The sequence below is a fragment of the Kwoniella shandongensis genome, chromosome 5 (assembly GCF_008629635.2).
Source record: "Kwoniella shandongensis chromosome 5, complete sequence".
Classification (NCBI taxonomy): Eukaryota; Fungi; Basidiomycota; class Tremellomycetes; order Tremellales; family Cryptococcaceae; genus Kwoniella; species Kwoniella shandongensis.
Genome location: NC_089291.1, coordinates 1,386,317 through 1,399,908, shown reverse-complemented (window position 1 = coordinate 1,399,908; position 13,592 = coordinate 1,386,317). Strand labels below are relative to the sequence as shown.

At 49.9% G+C, this 13,592-nt stretch overlaps 6 protein-coding genes across 6 annotated transcripts; 2 read left to right on the top strand and 4 right to left on the bottom strand.

Moving 5' to 3' along the window:
• Positions 1-272: 272 nt before the first annotated feature.
• On the top strand, positions 273-911 carry CI109_103193 (uncharacterized protein; the record flags this gene model as incomplete). Its single annotated transcript, XM_032001580.1, has 1 exon — positions 273-911. The coding sequence occupies one exon, from the start codon at positions 273-275 to the stop codon at positions 909-911; it is 639 nt and encodes a 212-aa protein (XP_031864470.1).
• Positions 912-1,484: 573 nt separating this feature from the next.
• Positions 1,485-3,362, bottom strand: CI109_103192 (uncharacterized protein; the record flags this gene model as incomplete). Its single annotated transcript, XM_032001579.1, has 6 exons — positions 1,485-1,733; positions 1,836-1,930; positions 1,985-2,156; positions 2,287-2,407; positions 2,617-2,813; positions 3,123-3,362. The coding sequence occupies 6 exons, from the start codon at positions 3,360-3,362 to the stop codon at positions 1,485-1,487; spliced, it is 1,074 nt and encodes a 357-aa protein (XP_031864469.1).
• Positions 3,363-3,731: 369 nt separating this feature from the next.
• Positions 3,732-6,076, bottom strand: CI109_103191 (uncharacterized protein; the record flags this gene model as incomplete). Its single annotated transcript, XM_032001578.1, has 10 exons — positions 3,732-3,781; positions 3,841-4,456; positions 4,511-4,598; positions 4,650-4,769; positions 4,826-4,977; positions 5,029-5,107; positions 5,163-5,362; positions 5,495-5,594; positions 5,673-5,853; positions 6,001-6,076. The coding sequence occupies 10 exons, from the start codon at positions 6,074-6,076 to the stop codon at positions 3,732-3,734; spliced, it is 1,662 nt and encodes a 553-aa protein (XP_031864468.1).
• A 1,038-nt stretch (positions 6,077-7,114) lies between these two features.
• On the top strand, positions 7,115-8,346 carry CI109_103190 (uncharacterized protein; the record flags this gene model as incomplete). The annotated part of the gene is made up of 7 exons (XM_032001577.1): positions 7,115-7,145; positions 7,197-7,223; positions 7,339-7,633; positions 7,722-7,819; positions 7,892-7,965; positions 8,067-8,195; positions 8,278-8,346. The coding sequence occupies 7 exons, from the start codon at positions 7,115-7,117 to the stop codon at positions 8,344-8,346; spliced, it is 723 nt and encodes a 240-aa protein (XP_031864467.1).
• Positions 8,347-8,865: 519 nt separating this feature from the next.
• CI109_103189 (uncharacterized protein) lies at positions 8,866-9,515 on the bottom strand (the record flags this gene model as incomplete). The annotated part of the gene is made up of 2 exons (XM_032001576.1): positions 8,866-8,927; positions 9,194-9,515. 2 exons carry the CDS (start codon positions 9,513-9,515, stop codon positions 8,866-8,868), a joined length of 384 nt encoding a protein of 127 aa, XP_031864466.1.
• Positions 9,516-10,263: 748 nt separating this feature from the next.
• Positions 10,264-12,378, bottom strand: CI109_103188 (uncharacterized protein; the record flags this gene model as incomplete). The annotated part of the gene is made up of 8 exons (XM_032001575.1): positions 10,264-10,401; positions 10,470-10,846; positions 10,913-11,033; positions 11,096-11,196; positions 11,275-11,363; positions 11,512-11,840; positions 12,027-12,092; positions 12,202-12,378. 8 exons carry the CDS (start codon positions 12,376-12,378, stop codon positions 10,264-10,266), a joined length of 1,398 nt encoding a protein of 465 aa, XP_031864465.1.
• Between the last annotated feature and the right edge of the window lie 1,214 nt (positions 12,379-13,592).

The window sequence follows — 13,592 nt, the reverse complement described above, 5'->3', positions numbered from 1 at the left end:
ATTGAAAACAAAATCAAACAAACGTCGAGCGACTTTTGGTCAAGTTCAAGTTTCAAAAAGTGGAGTTGGATCTCGACATTTCTGCCAACATCTCGCTCGCTCGCTCGTTCGCTTGCTCTTCTTCATCATCATCATCATTGACAACAATACAAAGTAGAATCCATACATTGTCGTCCCACCTCCAGACAGACAATTGATAGTCGCAACGTTCAACAACAAGATTCCGACAGTAGACGGTCCAGTTGGTCAATACCAATATCGCACACCTCGTCATGTCTCTCGCTTTCGCTTCGTCCTCAACTGCGAGGATGTTTGTCCTCCGCACGGTCCTTCGTCTCTCTCCTTCATCCCCTTCTACACAAATACGAACCCTCAATTCGACATCCTCCGTCGCAAACTCCCACCCTAATCCCAATCTCACTAGATCCAATTCCGACTCCGACTCCGTCTCCACCTCGAGCTCTAGCTCGAGCTCGAGCACTTCTACCTCCTCCACTTTCCCTGCCCAAGGGCAAGGACCAAAACCCCAACCCCAACCCCGGCTGACCCGATCCCAACTCCATCGTCTCCATCACCTATCAGCACTCCATCCTCCCCCTTCCGAAAGTGAAGAAGAGACCACTCTCCTTTCCGAACTTGACGAGCTTATATCTCTAATGGACCGAGTAAAAGTCGTTGACCTGCCTACGTCGAAAGAGGACCGAGGGAAGTTATTAGGACAGGGTGTAGGAGAAGTTAGGATTGATGAGAGTGTTTTCGAACAACCGAAGATGGGGATGGGGAAGGAGAAGGAGAAAGAGTTGGACGATGGGTCAGGATCTGGATCAGGGGAGAAAACGGGTAAAGAGTTGTTGGATTGGGCGACGACAAGAGTGGGGGATTTCTATTCGTCCAAATTGAAACAAAAGTAGATGCACAGCCGTATGGGCTGGCTCAAACAAAGCGATGTGCAGCTGGATATACGTCTGCATTGTGGGAGAATGTTGCGGGTGCATTCTGTTTAATCTTGCATCATTGCATCGCATCGTAACTAATTACGTCTGTCACCTCCCCGCTCGCTGGATAAAAACCACTTGGGAAAACCCGTAGAGCCTCTAACTATGAATGAGAGAACGTGTGCCCGCAGTCCACCTGTACTACAAGAGGCGGAAAGAGGATAAGAACACCGAGTGATCATGAAGAAGTGATCAGTCGGTGTACAAGTATACGACTAAAGGTCGTCGACTCGCGTGTGATCGATTAACTTCGTACTAGAAGGAATCGGCCACGATGCCAGCATGTTATGTCGAGTGGGAGATAGAAGAGAATGTACGATTTATCTACTCGTTTTACTCGCAACACTTCGAGTGACAGTCCAATTGACTGTGAAGGTTCCGTCTCCCTAAACATCCTGATCGGATGTATCATATCTCCTCATGTAGAGATAAGACACGGAGTGTGTCTCACCGACCGTACCTGGTCGGAGGCCACGACCCCCCTGCCAATCAGGCAGAGGAGTCGGCGACGATGCCGTTGACGGCACTTGCGCCGTCCACCGCCGTCTCTTCTACTTCTCCCAACTTCCTCTTCCGTTCCTCGACGAGCGGTGTCCCGTTCGAATCTGCGGCTGCCGAATCATCGATGATCGCTCCGGCGAGCTTCATACCCTCGTACAGGCCGTGTTCCGCACCGAGAGGATAGGTGAACGTCTTTTGAGCGAGAAGCGAGGGACCGTCGGTGGGCGAGAGCTCGAGCTGAGGCAGGTGGTGATTAGGTCAGCATGTTTGTAATGTCGGAAAGTAATGCACGACGTCGGGATAGGAATCTGCATGAGAGGTATCACAGTCTGTACTCACCAGCGAGATCAAATCATCAAGCATGTGAGCTTGACCCACCAACATCCCTGCAAAGGCCTCACAATCAATATGCACAACATGCACATGGAAGTGATCTACAGCCATGCTTGTTAGCTTGATCGGTCGCGCTCGATGGGGCAATAGCTCACAGTACGAAGGCTGGTAGTGGACAAACAATCTGAGTTTGTGACTTTCCACGCCGAACTTCTCTTTAACAGTGCTGGCGACTTGTTTCCTGATAAGACTGAGGAGCGGAAGATGGGCAGGGGTGAGATCACGCAGTGTTCGGATGGAGCGGGTTTGGACTAGCACCGTGAGGTACTGCGAGGTGTTTGAGTATAAATACGGTAAGATGATGAGTCGAAGACAGGATTGAAAGGTGGATGGGGGAAACGCAAGACGACAGAGTGAGCTTCGGCTATAGGATGTTTGATGCTAGTGACAGACTCACCAGAGATGACATCGATGTCTGATCCCATTTGAGATCTGGTAGGATGACAAACCCTTCTTCTCCGTCTTTACGGTACAACACCCGTTCTGCCTCTTTACGTCCTTCGAGGATGGCGTAGACCCTGATCAGTCGCAGGAGTAGAGGTCAGCTCCTCGTCTCTGATACTCTTCTACGAATACCCTTCCCGGCCAGCCCTGAACAAGTCTTCCCGTATCCCCTTCAAATGAGAAAACGATTACGATCAAATACTGAACGTCGCTCCCTCCGTCTTCGCCGATATTCATAGTAAAGGCACCCGTACCGAAACCTCGACTTGTAAATCGTACTCACCAACCCAACCTCGATTCGTCGAACCCTTCCATATATTTCCTCACAACATTCTCATAAATCGCTTTTGTCTCACGAACTATGAATCGCTCTTGTACTGAATATTTCTTGATATGCGTCTCGGTCGCGGGGCAGATGAGCTTGATGCTGAGATCTGGTAAAGAGAGGGAGGGGAGGAAGAAGCCGTGTGCGGAGAAGTACTAAGTGCGCGGTCGAATGTGGGTAAGCACGATGTGCTTGCTTTGCACGCAGGGGGTGTGGTCATGAGTGGAGAGAGAGGGAGAGAGAGAGATTTGGTCCCAGAGGTCAAGAAAGAGCTGTCCCGGCTGTATTACACAGAAGAAGAGGTTGTGGGTTGAGGGCGTTGACGGGGTGTAAGTAATATGATTCTAATCGATCCAAGAATCACTCTTTCTTGTGTACGCATAGCTCGATAAACGCATCACAGCAAAAACCCAATGAACTAAAGCACACCCAAACCCAAACCCAAACCCGAACCTGACACTCACCGGCTGATTCTCCAAAAACACCTCCAATTTCCCCAACCCACTCCTAACGATCTCCCCCGCCCTCTCAATCGGTAATACGCTCCTCTGCAAGTGGACGATCGCCCTTTGGTCGTTTATCGTACCGAGAAGATAGACTGATCCATTTAGTGAGGATTGGGAGAGAGTACGTTCTGGTACGAACGATTGGAGGAGGGGGAGATCGAGGTTGATAGCATCGTTGGAGGGGAGTGGGTCGGACATCGGTCTTGGCGAAGTGGGATCGCGACGGACGAGAGATGTAAGACAGGCAAAGATGAAGTGATCAGGAAGGAGGTGAGGAAGAAGGAATGTGTTAAGTGTTAAGTCAATACTTGGAAATTGACCTCACCTACCACGAGAGCGCCTCCACATCTAGCTACGTTCGCGTTCGTGGCGTTTGTAGCGGTGGCAGAAAGGTGCAGTCAATGCCCAGTCGCTAGCGCTATATACAATACATATCGTCGCGGGCATACCTATCTCAATACCTATTTACATTGAACCCTCTTAAGGGAGACCTATTCCATGCAATACCTCGTCCCATCGCAAAATGTTCTTTGTCCTATAAACAACTGTGGAGGACGTAGTTCTATTCTAAGGCCACCATTGGGCATCCTTCATCTCCTGAATGAGGGCTGCGTGATCTATTGATTGCGTCTGTCAGTTCACAACGTAGCTACTGTAAACTGAAGGTATCACTCACCCAAACCTCGCAGCTTCTCATTCCTGTCCACGCCTTCTTTCTGCGCAGCCTTGACTACGCCCGCCGCAACCTCCGCTGAGACCTCTCTGATTCTCTCCAATCTCGGATAAAGCAAACCCAACTTCTTCTCCTCTTCATTCAAAGCCTCCGAGAGGGCAATGGCAGAAGCTGTGATCATTCCATTCGTGATCCTCTCCGCACCAGATTGGAGCGCACCAAATCCAATACCGGGGAAAACGAGGAAATTGTTCCCTTGTCCCGGTTCACGGAGTCGTCCTTGATGATGGATGGGCGCATAGGGAGATCCAGAGGCGAAGAGGACTTTACCGTCGGTCCATTCGAGTGCATCGGAGAATGAGAGTTCACATTTGCTAGTAGGGTTGGAAAGGGGGAAGATGATAGGGACTTTGTTCAACTCGGCCATTCGTCGGACATGATCTTCGCCGAATGCACCAAAGGTAGTGCTGAGTCCAACAAGAGCGGTAGGCTTAACGTAGTCGATCACAGAAGCCAGAGAAGGATATTCAGTACCTTCAGTGTCGTTTCGGATGAAATATCGTTTGTGAGCAGCGACCTTGCCAGAGACAACGTCAGGTCGAGTGGAGGTGATCAAACCCTGCACAACGTTATCAGCAGCGTTCAAGTTGAAACCTTGAATAAGTGGGCTCACCTTGGTGTCGATCAACCAGAATCGCTCTCGCGCTTCATCCTCTGTCAATCCTTGCATCTTGAAAAAGTTCATCATCTCCTTCGCAACACTGAAAGTTCGTCAGCTGAGTGCTTCAGAAGATGAATATCAGGCAGCTCACCCGACAGCGGCACTACCACCACCAAGGAAGACGATCTTGTGGTCCTTCAGAGACTTGCCAGACGCTTCACTAGCCTGCTTGGCAGCAGCGAGGAATCCTGCGAGAATGACCGAGCCAGTGCTGATTGCCAACGTTGTCAGTTCGCCCTTACCAAGCTGCTGGAAAGAGCAACTCACCCCTCGATATCATCGTTGAACATCCTGTAGTTCCCCTTGTACTTGTCCAGGAAGTCGAATGCAGCCTCGGAGTAGAAGTCCTCATGCTGAATGACAGCGGTGGGGAAGGCCGCAGCAGCGGCTTCCATGAAAGCGTCCATGAACTCGGTAGCCTAATCCTGGTATCAGCTGCTGCTCTTCATGTCTAGAGAATGCTAGCTAACCTCTTGCAATCCAACTCGAGGACGCCTGAGGCCAATGTAGAGGGGATCATCTCGGATAGTCTCGTTGTTTGTACCCATGCTGCGAGATCTCGTCAGCTCCCTTCCTCAATCACCACAAATGGAGGTCAACGTACTCAAGCACAACGGGAAGACATCCATGAGGGTTGATACCTCCTCCCGCAACGTAAAGGTTGAGCTTGCCAACCGAGATTCCCATACCGCCGATTCCGAGATCGCCCAGACCAAGAATTCGAGAGCCGTCGGTGACCACGAGGATTTGAGGCGGGTTCTGAAGAGTTTGAGCGAATTCGGCGAGGAGTTCGGGAATGCGATGCTGAAAGAAGAATACATCAGCATGTTGGCCACGCGCCGAACGCAGTATGACGGGGGAGGATGAGATGTATGAAAATAACGAAGTACGATGTGGGGTTAGGAGATCTGGGAAGAAGGTCGCAGGTTAACTCACCTTGTCGTCAATGGAGAGGTACAGTCCCTCGGGACCAGAGTACACCTGAGAGTACTTTTGACATGCTTCGCCGACGGTTGGAGTGTAAACGATAGGAGCGCTGTGACTAACGTCAGCCATGTCCCGACGCCTGTCCCACCTGAGGTTAGGAGCTGTGCGTGACCGAAAGCACACTTACAGACCGATCAGATCATCTTTCAATGCTGAGAAGAATAAGTTTGGGTCTTCTCGTCGTACTCTGGCGAGATGGGAGTGCTTCAAGAGATCGGTCGGGAGGTTTTGGAGGGTCGACTTGAGACGTAAGAGGTTCTGAGCTGGGGTGATATTGGGGTGAGAGGGCGATGGTGAGCGGCGTGGTGCTGTGTGACCGAGGAGAAGGGGGGGGGAATGTTAGCATTGTGATAATAGTCAATGTGCAAGAGCGAACGGCGACCGGATCTATGAGGGGTAGGAGTTACAGGCCCGGGAGGATAATCAGAATGACATGGAGTGGACAGTGCACTCACAAGCTTGCTTGCCTGTCGCCGTGGGTGTGAGAGGGGGTGTGAGGATATCCTCGTTAGTGTTCGTTTGAGTAGACATCGTTCGAGTAGCTGTGGCGGACAGGGCAATACGAGTAGGATGCGTGTTGGTGTGTGAGGTAGACGAGCGTAATAAGGATGAGAATGGTCTCGCTGTACAACTTTGGGAGTGGGTTGCAGCTGAAATGGAATGAGATAAGAGCGACCTGTGTCTATATAGTGGTGAGGAGGAAGAGCATATCCGAAAGGCCGGTCTCATGATGCCCAGTCGTTCGGGGCAGGTCGGGGTATCAGAGTAAGATTATTCGAAAATGACTGTAGGTTATCGGGGAATGGTCTTGTGGTATCCGTAACGTAGATAGTGTGTGTGTGTGACGTGAGAACGGTTGGGGTATGGGGAAAGGGGGACTGGGGGACTGGGGCACCCGATTGGCAATCGAGATCCAACCAAGTGAGGTACGTACTGATGAGCTGAGCCAAGAAGGAACACAAAGAAGAGAGTGAGACGGTGTCCAAATGCATATATGTGAATGTTTGTTGATGTGAACTGTATCGAGTCAACGTTATGATCCAATCTCAGATTCGAAATCAGTCACTAAAAGTTCGAAAATAATCTTGGTTGGAACGGTACCTTTTTATTAGATTACGATTAGCAATTCCCGACTTCCCCCGACAAAAGGGTCACGATAAGCGATCAGTGCGCAATACAATACAATACATTACGGGTTTGCCGGATCAATGGTGTACGTCGTGTATGTGGTATTAGTGGTGACTCCTTATGTCGAGATCTGCAGGTACGTACGTCACTCTGAGCGGGAGCAGGAAGTAGACTAGCAGAGAAGCTGCCCCCGCAGTAGTCACGATCAGATCTCCTGATCTGGTGTTGCATTGATGGGAAATCCAATCGTATAACCCGCATCAAGCTGCGACGCCGTTAAGCTTATCTCTCACGTCCGGTTCTGTGGGAACAAGTCACGTGATTTGACATTTCCAGTTGTGCATCCGCCCGTTGACGCGATCATCGTACACACCTCCACTTTTTGCACTCTCTCGAGTCTATTGATTCCAGCTTATCACTCTTTCGTGAGCAGTATATACAATGACTACACAGCCAGGATTGAGCTATAAGGGTGAGCCGCACAACGTCGAGTTTACATAGACTTGAGCTGACTACTTTGCAGAGATTGCCGATGCAATAACATCATTCTGTGAGTGACTCCGTTCAGTTGTGTATCTTAAACTCGACACTCTCCGAAGTCGCACATCCCTTGTATCGGCATATGGTTGCTCATTGCTGACCCCATCCGTCAACCTCTTCCCCAGTGGAAATATCCCTCCACACAATCTTGTGTATACGCCAAGTATACCCTCCATCCACATTCACCCGTCGACGAGCCCACTCATGCCCGGTCTATCAATCCCGTCATCCCCTCGTCCGATCTTACATATCAGAAGTGATATCATCCATCTCGCCCGAGATACAGTCAGGGAGATTGAGACGGTTGACTCTGGTGATCAAAGGCGTCGAAGATGGACTACCGAGGGAAAGAATGATTTTCGATTTGGGGTATCTGGAAGAGGTGAATAAGTTGAGAGAGGGGAGGAATGGGGATGTAGGGTGAGTGAAACAGATTCTCTCACATCACACATCGTGTTGGTGAGAAGATATAATATGGAATTCGATGCTGAGTCTTCTCCGCGCTCAGGCTGATAGGAGCACCGAATGCCGACGAATTGAGCTTGATGCTGCGTGGTTTCTTGATCAAACTCACAGCGTTAGACGGACAACTATTGGAGAACAAAGGTGAGCTGGTATAGATTGTGACCACTGATGGAGCAATGAACACTGACTTATTCGATGTCCGTATCCGTTTAGGCGAAACAACATTTGCAATTATAGTCGAAACGAACGACTCTGTACAACCTAGCTCCAACTCTGTTACCGACGGCGTGAGTGTCTCTTCTGAACAACCCCATCATCCACAGAAGACATTTTCGATTCAAAGTTGCGCCTTAATGCGGAAGGAAGCTTATCGTGATGCCCTGACTAGTCTATACAACCTTGGGTCCCTGCTCTGGCAGGAGACACGCTCCATCCACCTTCATCACAAGATGACGATTGTATAGGCAAACACGAGCCTTTGCTGAACGTTAAAGCGGTCGAGACGGGCGTGATCGATGTGAGTGACACGATTCAGTATTTTGTTGAGAGGGCAAAGTGAAGGAAAAGAAGCTGGGATGATTGATTCTTTTTCTGTTTAGATACGCCTGATGGTACAGGAATGCGTTGCCAAAACTGGCGTGGAGAATCTGAGACCGACTCCTAGATGACACGACTTGACGATGTCAAGTCACGACTCGGCGGGGATCACGATCCGTGCGGTTCAATCGCTCTGCCACTGGAAGTTCTGAGCATTGGATATGGGATGACCTTCATGTTGTATACTTTAGTAAATTTGTGTCGACTTAGACCAGTCGCCGTATACAAACGTTCGTCATTTGATATGAACGAGTGTACAATTCAAGCGTGTTATCAGCTTCTGGACATCGGGTCGATTCTCCAACAGTATAAGTCGTTGTAATACATCCCATATCTCTCGGTCCGCCATCGATGAGTCAGATCGCAACATTGTTCATCCGACGCCTGTAAAGCCGAGATGTCTAGAAGAATCTGCCCAGATTTGACATGTAAATCTTATCGAATACACCGTATCTTTTTGTCCCGCCTATTCTTTTTCGTTCCGAGAATGGTCCCCATATACATCTTCGAGGTTAGCCAACACCACTTCCACCTTGTCCACATCGTCATTGTCATTGCTCCCTTTTTCTCCAGATATAGCGACGTCCCGCCTAATGGACGGATTTGTAATATCCATGAGGCCAGCTCCTTCCGTACGGATTGAGTTTGCCCACTGCGCCGTCGTCACACAAAACAATCAAGCATCAGCGACTGTCCACGAATACATTCATCTTCTCTCAGGCAGGACATAGGGGCAGGAGGTACAGTCCACCCTTCATTAGGTGTGCCGTCTCTCATTCGTAGTCAGACACCGATATCTCCAACGGCGCACAACTCTCCAATCACGAACTGGACTGATCCCAAGGCGACTTGAGCCACCACACGACACGACACTCCTAACCTGCTAGCGCTAGAGTGCTTACACGAAAGTGGACTCACCAAACCCTCCCAATTCCGGCTTGAGTGGCATCGGCCCATATTTCGGCCATCCATATCTCTTCCCCCACATCTCCCCCGTTCCCCCTCCTTCAAGTGTGAAACCATATACCCCCGTCCCTCTCCCTTCTTGCGCAGCGACGATGGCGGGCGGTAAGCCCCATTCGAACGGTGATGTGGTAGGTGGGGGAAGGGGGACGTAGCCCCAATATCCGGGCGATGGACCGCCTGATTGGAAAGAGAGGTGGGGACCGTTGTAGTTCCCATTAGGGACGAAGGAAGCTCCGGGGTAGGTGGAGAAGAGTGGATGGAGTTGGAAGGCCATATCGAGAGTGAAGAAGAAACTAAGGCTGAGTTTGTGACGCGGACAATGTATTTTATACTGTAGGTGGCGTTTGTCACTTTGCACAGTACAGTCAACATAGACAAGGTCAGATCGTGGTCTCGAGTAGTTTCATAAGTTATGTATCGATGGGGAATCACTGACACAATACTAAATCGGTATTAGGGCTGAAGACAAAGGAAGGGAATGTGATTGAGTCATATACCTCGATATATTTGTGACTACGTGAGGTGGCATGACCAGAAATCGAAGACAAAGGAGCAAGTTAGATAGGCAGAGACAAGGTGACTCCTGAGCCACTTCCGAAGGGTGATTCGCCTTTCTCACCGTACTCGTAGCTTGATACGTTACATTGCCAAAGCTGTACTATCGTTCGAGTACAGTGATCCCCGATTGAAAAAGATCTGCAACAGAGTGCAATATAAGGTGTGTCGAACACTGCTGTCAACTAAATTCTCTGTGCCATTCTTACAGCAGCCCATCTCCACATGTAAATTAGTCGTTTTAGCCAATCCACATTCCAATAATTCGGTTCCCATTTCATCGCATATCGTGAAAGCATATCGTCGTTGTTACACAATCGTCTTCACTTCCTCACTACATATTTACATTCGGCCCCAGTCGCTTTAATCGATCTTCTTGCTCCCATATGTCATTTCTACCCACCCCAGACGAGATCGGATTGTATATGATCCGGCTGTTCTGCTTCCAATATCTCTCAGATCTTGAGTTAGAAGTAACGAGGCTGGCCATATCCGTACCAGCTTCGACCTGGCCCGCCAGGGAACGTAGGATTACCCATCTGATCAATTGGCTGAGAACCGTATGCGACGCCAGATTGGGCACCGTAGTGGTATGGGTGCATTCCCTGGCAATAGGAGGCATTGTGATCAATCAGCTCTACTTCTCAAGCGCTCGTGGCTAGATCTCACTCACCGGAGAAGCTTGCGCTTCGTTCATCGGATTACCATATCCTCCAGGCTGCATGCCACCCATCATCCCCATCCCACCCATGCCCATACCATGCTGCATACCCATCCCACCCATTCCGCCCCCCATACCGGGCTGCATGGCACCCATACCTCCCCCTCCCATTCCCATTCCCATACCAGGCTGCATGCCCATCATCCCGTTCTGCATAGCACCGGGCATACCCATCGCTCCCATACCTGGTTGAGGCATACCCATTCCAGGCATACCACCACCACCTATCATACCTCCACCTGCGCCGCCTGCATACATACCAGAGCCCATACCTCCCATCATGGGTCCCTGTCCCATTCCCATGCCCATAACACCATATGGTTGTTGCTCTGCGCTCAGGACTTCAGCTTCTTCTTACCCAACGATGAGGTCAGTCTAGCTGAGTCTGTACTCACGGTTGTACATCCCCCTTCGACGCATGTGACGGTCGTCATCCGAGTCACTATCGTTGTCAGCCCCGTAACCAGAGTATCGAGATGATCTTCGGTGAGAGTGATTGTGAGGGATATCGTAGTGCTGGAATGACGCGAATAGTGTCAGCTAGGTCCGGCTGCAGACGCATGCTCGGTTCAGCTCACCCTGTCAAAGAGGTATTTGGCGGTCGCCGCGGCGTACTGCGCAGCCTCTTCAGTGGAAGCTCGAGTGCTCCTTGGCTGGACTCGGTCCCAGAGACTGAACACTGGGATCGAATTCGTCGTGTCAGTGTCATTTCGATGTGCTGAGGTGGTATTGTAATCAGGATGTTCAGCCCACTCACATTCGGCGACAGCGAGACCGACGAGCCTCTCCCTGTTCTCCTGACTTGGCATAGAATGATACGCCGAATAGTGGTCACGGTCCCAGATCCTGTGGAAGTTGGAGATGTCAGCAATCACCCTTTGTACACTGTATGCGATTACTGAACCAAGTCCCAAAGCGAGCTCTGACCAAGATTCGTAGCTGCGCTCCCAATTCTCCTCTGAACTCGATGAGAATTGGCTGGTGATCAACTCACAAATAAGCCTGATATGCCGCTGCCCCTCCCAAAGTCTTATTACCCGCATCTACACCTTCACCTTGATAATACACTCTTCGATGAGCATCCCTCGCGCTGTCCTCTGACAAATGTCGATTCGCAAAGAAATTCGTCAAACTCGAAATCTGTTTCATCAACCCGCCACCGCCAGTAGGATTGGTAAGGGATTTGAAGTTTGGGTTTGAGGGAGATTGAGAGTCTTCTTGTAAGTTGTGTGTTTTGAGTAGGGATTGATATTCACGTAAGAGACGTACGATGTTGTCAAAGAATGAACGTTCGAGACGTCCGCCGTTGTATTGCGCGTTTGCCTGAGGGAGGGAGGGAGGGAATTAGATGTGTGCCAAAATACGAGGACGGATACGATCATTAGTTGTGTGAGAGTCAGATAGAGCAGTGATGGGTGATGGTCCATCGCGAGAAGAGGAGTGAAGTATCGCTGGACATCTTGACGGAGTGTGCAAGATGTGAGAGGAAAGGAAAGAGACACGACTTACCAAATCCCAAGCGCCCCAACCGGCTTCGGGCTTGTACACCGCCTGAGGGGGAGCATAGTCGTATCCCTAAGCAAAGACGCACCATTAGCGAATCATGACTGAGCTCTCCGTATTCAGACCCTCCAGTATGTATGATGTTGGGCAATATGTTGAATCAGCGATTTGGTTAACTTACCAAGTTCCTCCACGCTTGACCGTATCCGCCCATACCATTCATCATACCCCCTTGACCCATCTGAGCCGCTTGCATCTGTTGCATCTGTTGCATTCTCGGATCCATCCCCATCCCCATTCCGCCCACACCACCCATACCCATATTAGGAGGCATCGCGGGAGTGTTGTAATACTGCATGATGTTGGCTCGAGCGAGAGTGGTAAGTGCTAATGCGCGGAGGAAGTAGAAGAAGGGAGATTGGTGGGGTATAAGAGGGGGATAGAAGTAAGAGTAAGGGATGTTGATTGACGTGGTGGTTCGTTGTGTAGACTCGTGTGCTGCTCGTCAAGTCAGAGGTGATGCAGTTCTCGTCTCTGGTCGTCGGATTCAGTCGTGTACAGTGATCGTTGGGCGGGATCAGAGGAGTGGATTGAAAGTAAGTGAAAGCGAAGCTTGGATAGAATCGAGTTGAACGAGTGATTATTGATTCAGTGTGGGAATGATCAAAGTGGCGATGACAAAGCGGCGTATGCGTTGTGTATCCACACAACATACTATACACACAGACAAACAGACACACACAAAAGAGGTCCGTGAGTCCTTTGTTCATGAAACGAGATGCTCGGCCCCCGACACACGCACAAGCACAATACACGTACTCGGAAACGACACCACGTGGGTGCTTGGCAACTCAACTGGTTGAGAGGTAGACACCCATATGCATGCGTGCCCTAGTGTATCCGCTCTTGCATATGTTTATCGTGTCATACTGCCACCAACACTAAGCATAAACTCATAAGTGCCACATCCCATTCAATTCTGTCTCGCAGTAAAAGAACGTGATTCGTCATGTCTATAGCCGCATTCGGGTGTAGAGTGGGTGGGTGGGTGGGTGGGTGGTGGATGATATTCAGGTACACTAGTAACTGACCTACGGTAACGAGATGTGATCTACGTCGTGTATTGTTCGCGGTAATATACGGTGATTGAGGCTTGGTAACGTAAACGAACACATCATGACAATTCATCATCACCATCACAGCGCCAGCACAATTATTCACACTCTAGAATAGAAAAATGGATGAAAGCCTCCCCCCCTCTCTCTCCCTCGTCCATCGTGATTCCCTTGAAACAATAAAGCTTGCTTCCAGACTCCATATAGTTACTCAACACCACCACTCCTCCACACCACACCATGATCATCTGGCTCATCACGTATTTCTATGACAAATCACAACGCAGAAAACAACAACTACGAGATGATCAAAATGCGAGATTCAAACGACCCGTAGCTCGTTCCAACGATGTCTCGACAAGCAGTGCGAGCAGTGTACCCTCGTCTGCGTCATCATCACCAGAGCTGGAGACGCAAGTGACTCGATGCGGATGATGGGAAAGATGATGGATTGTGC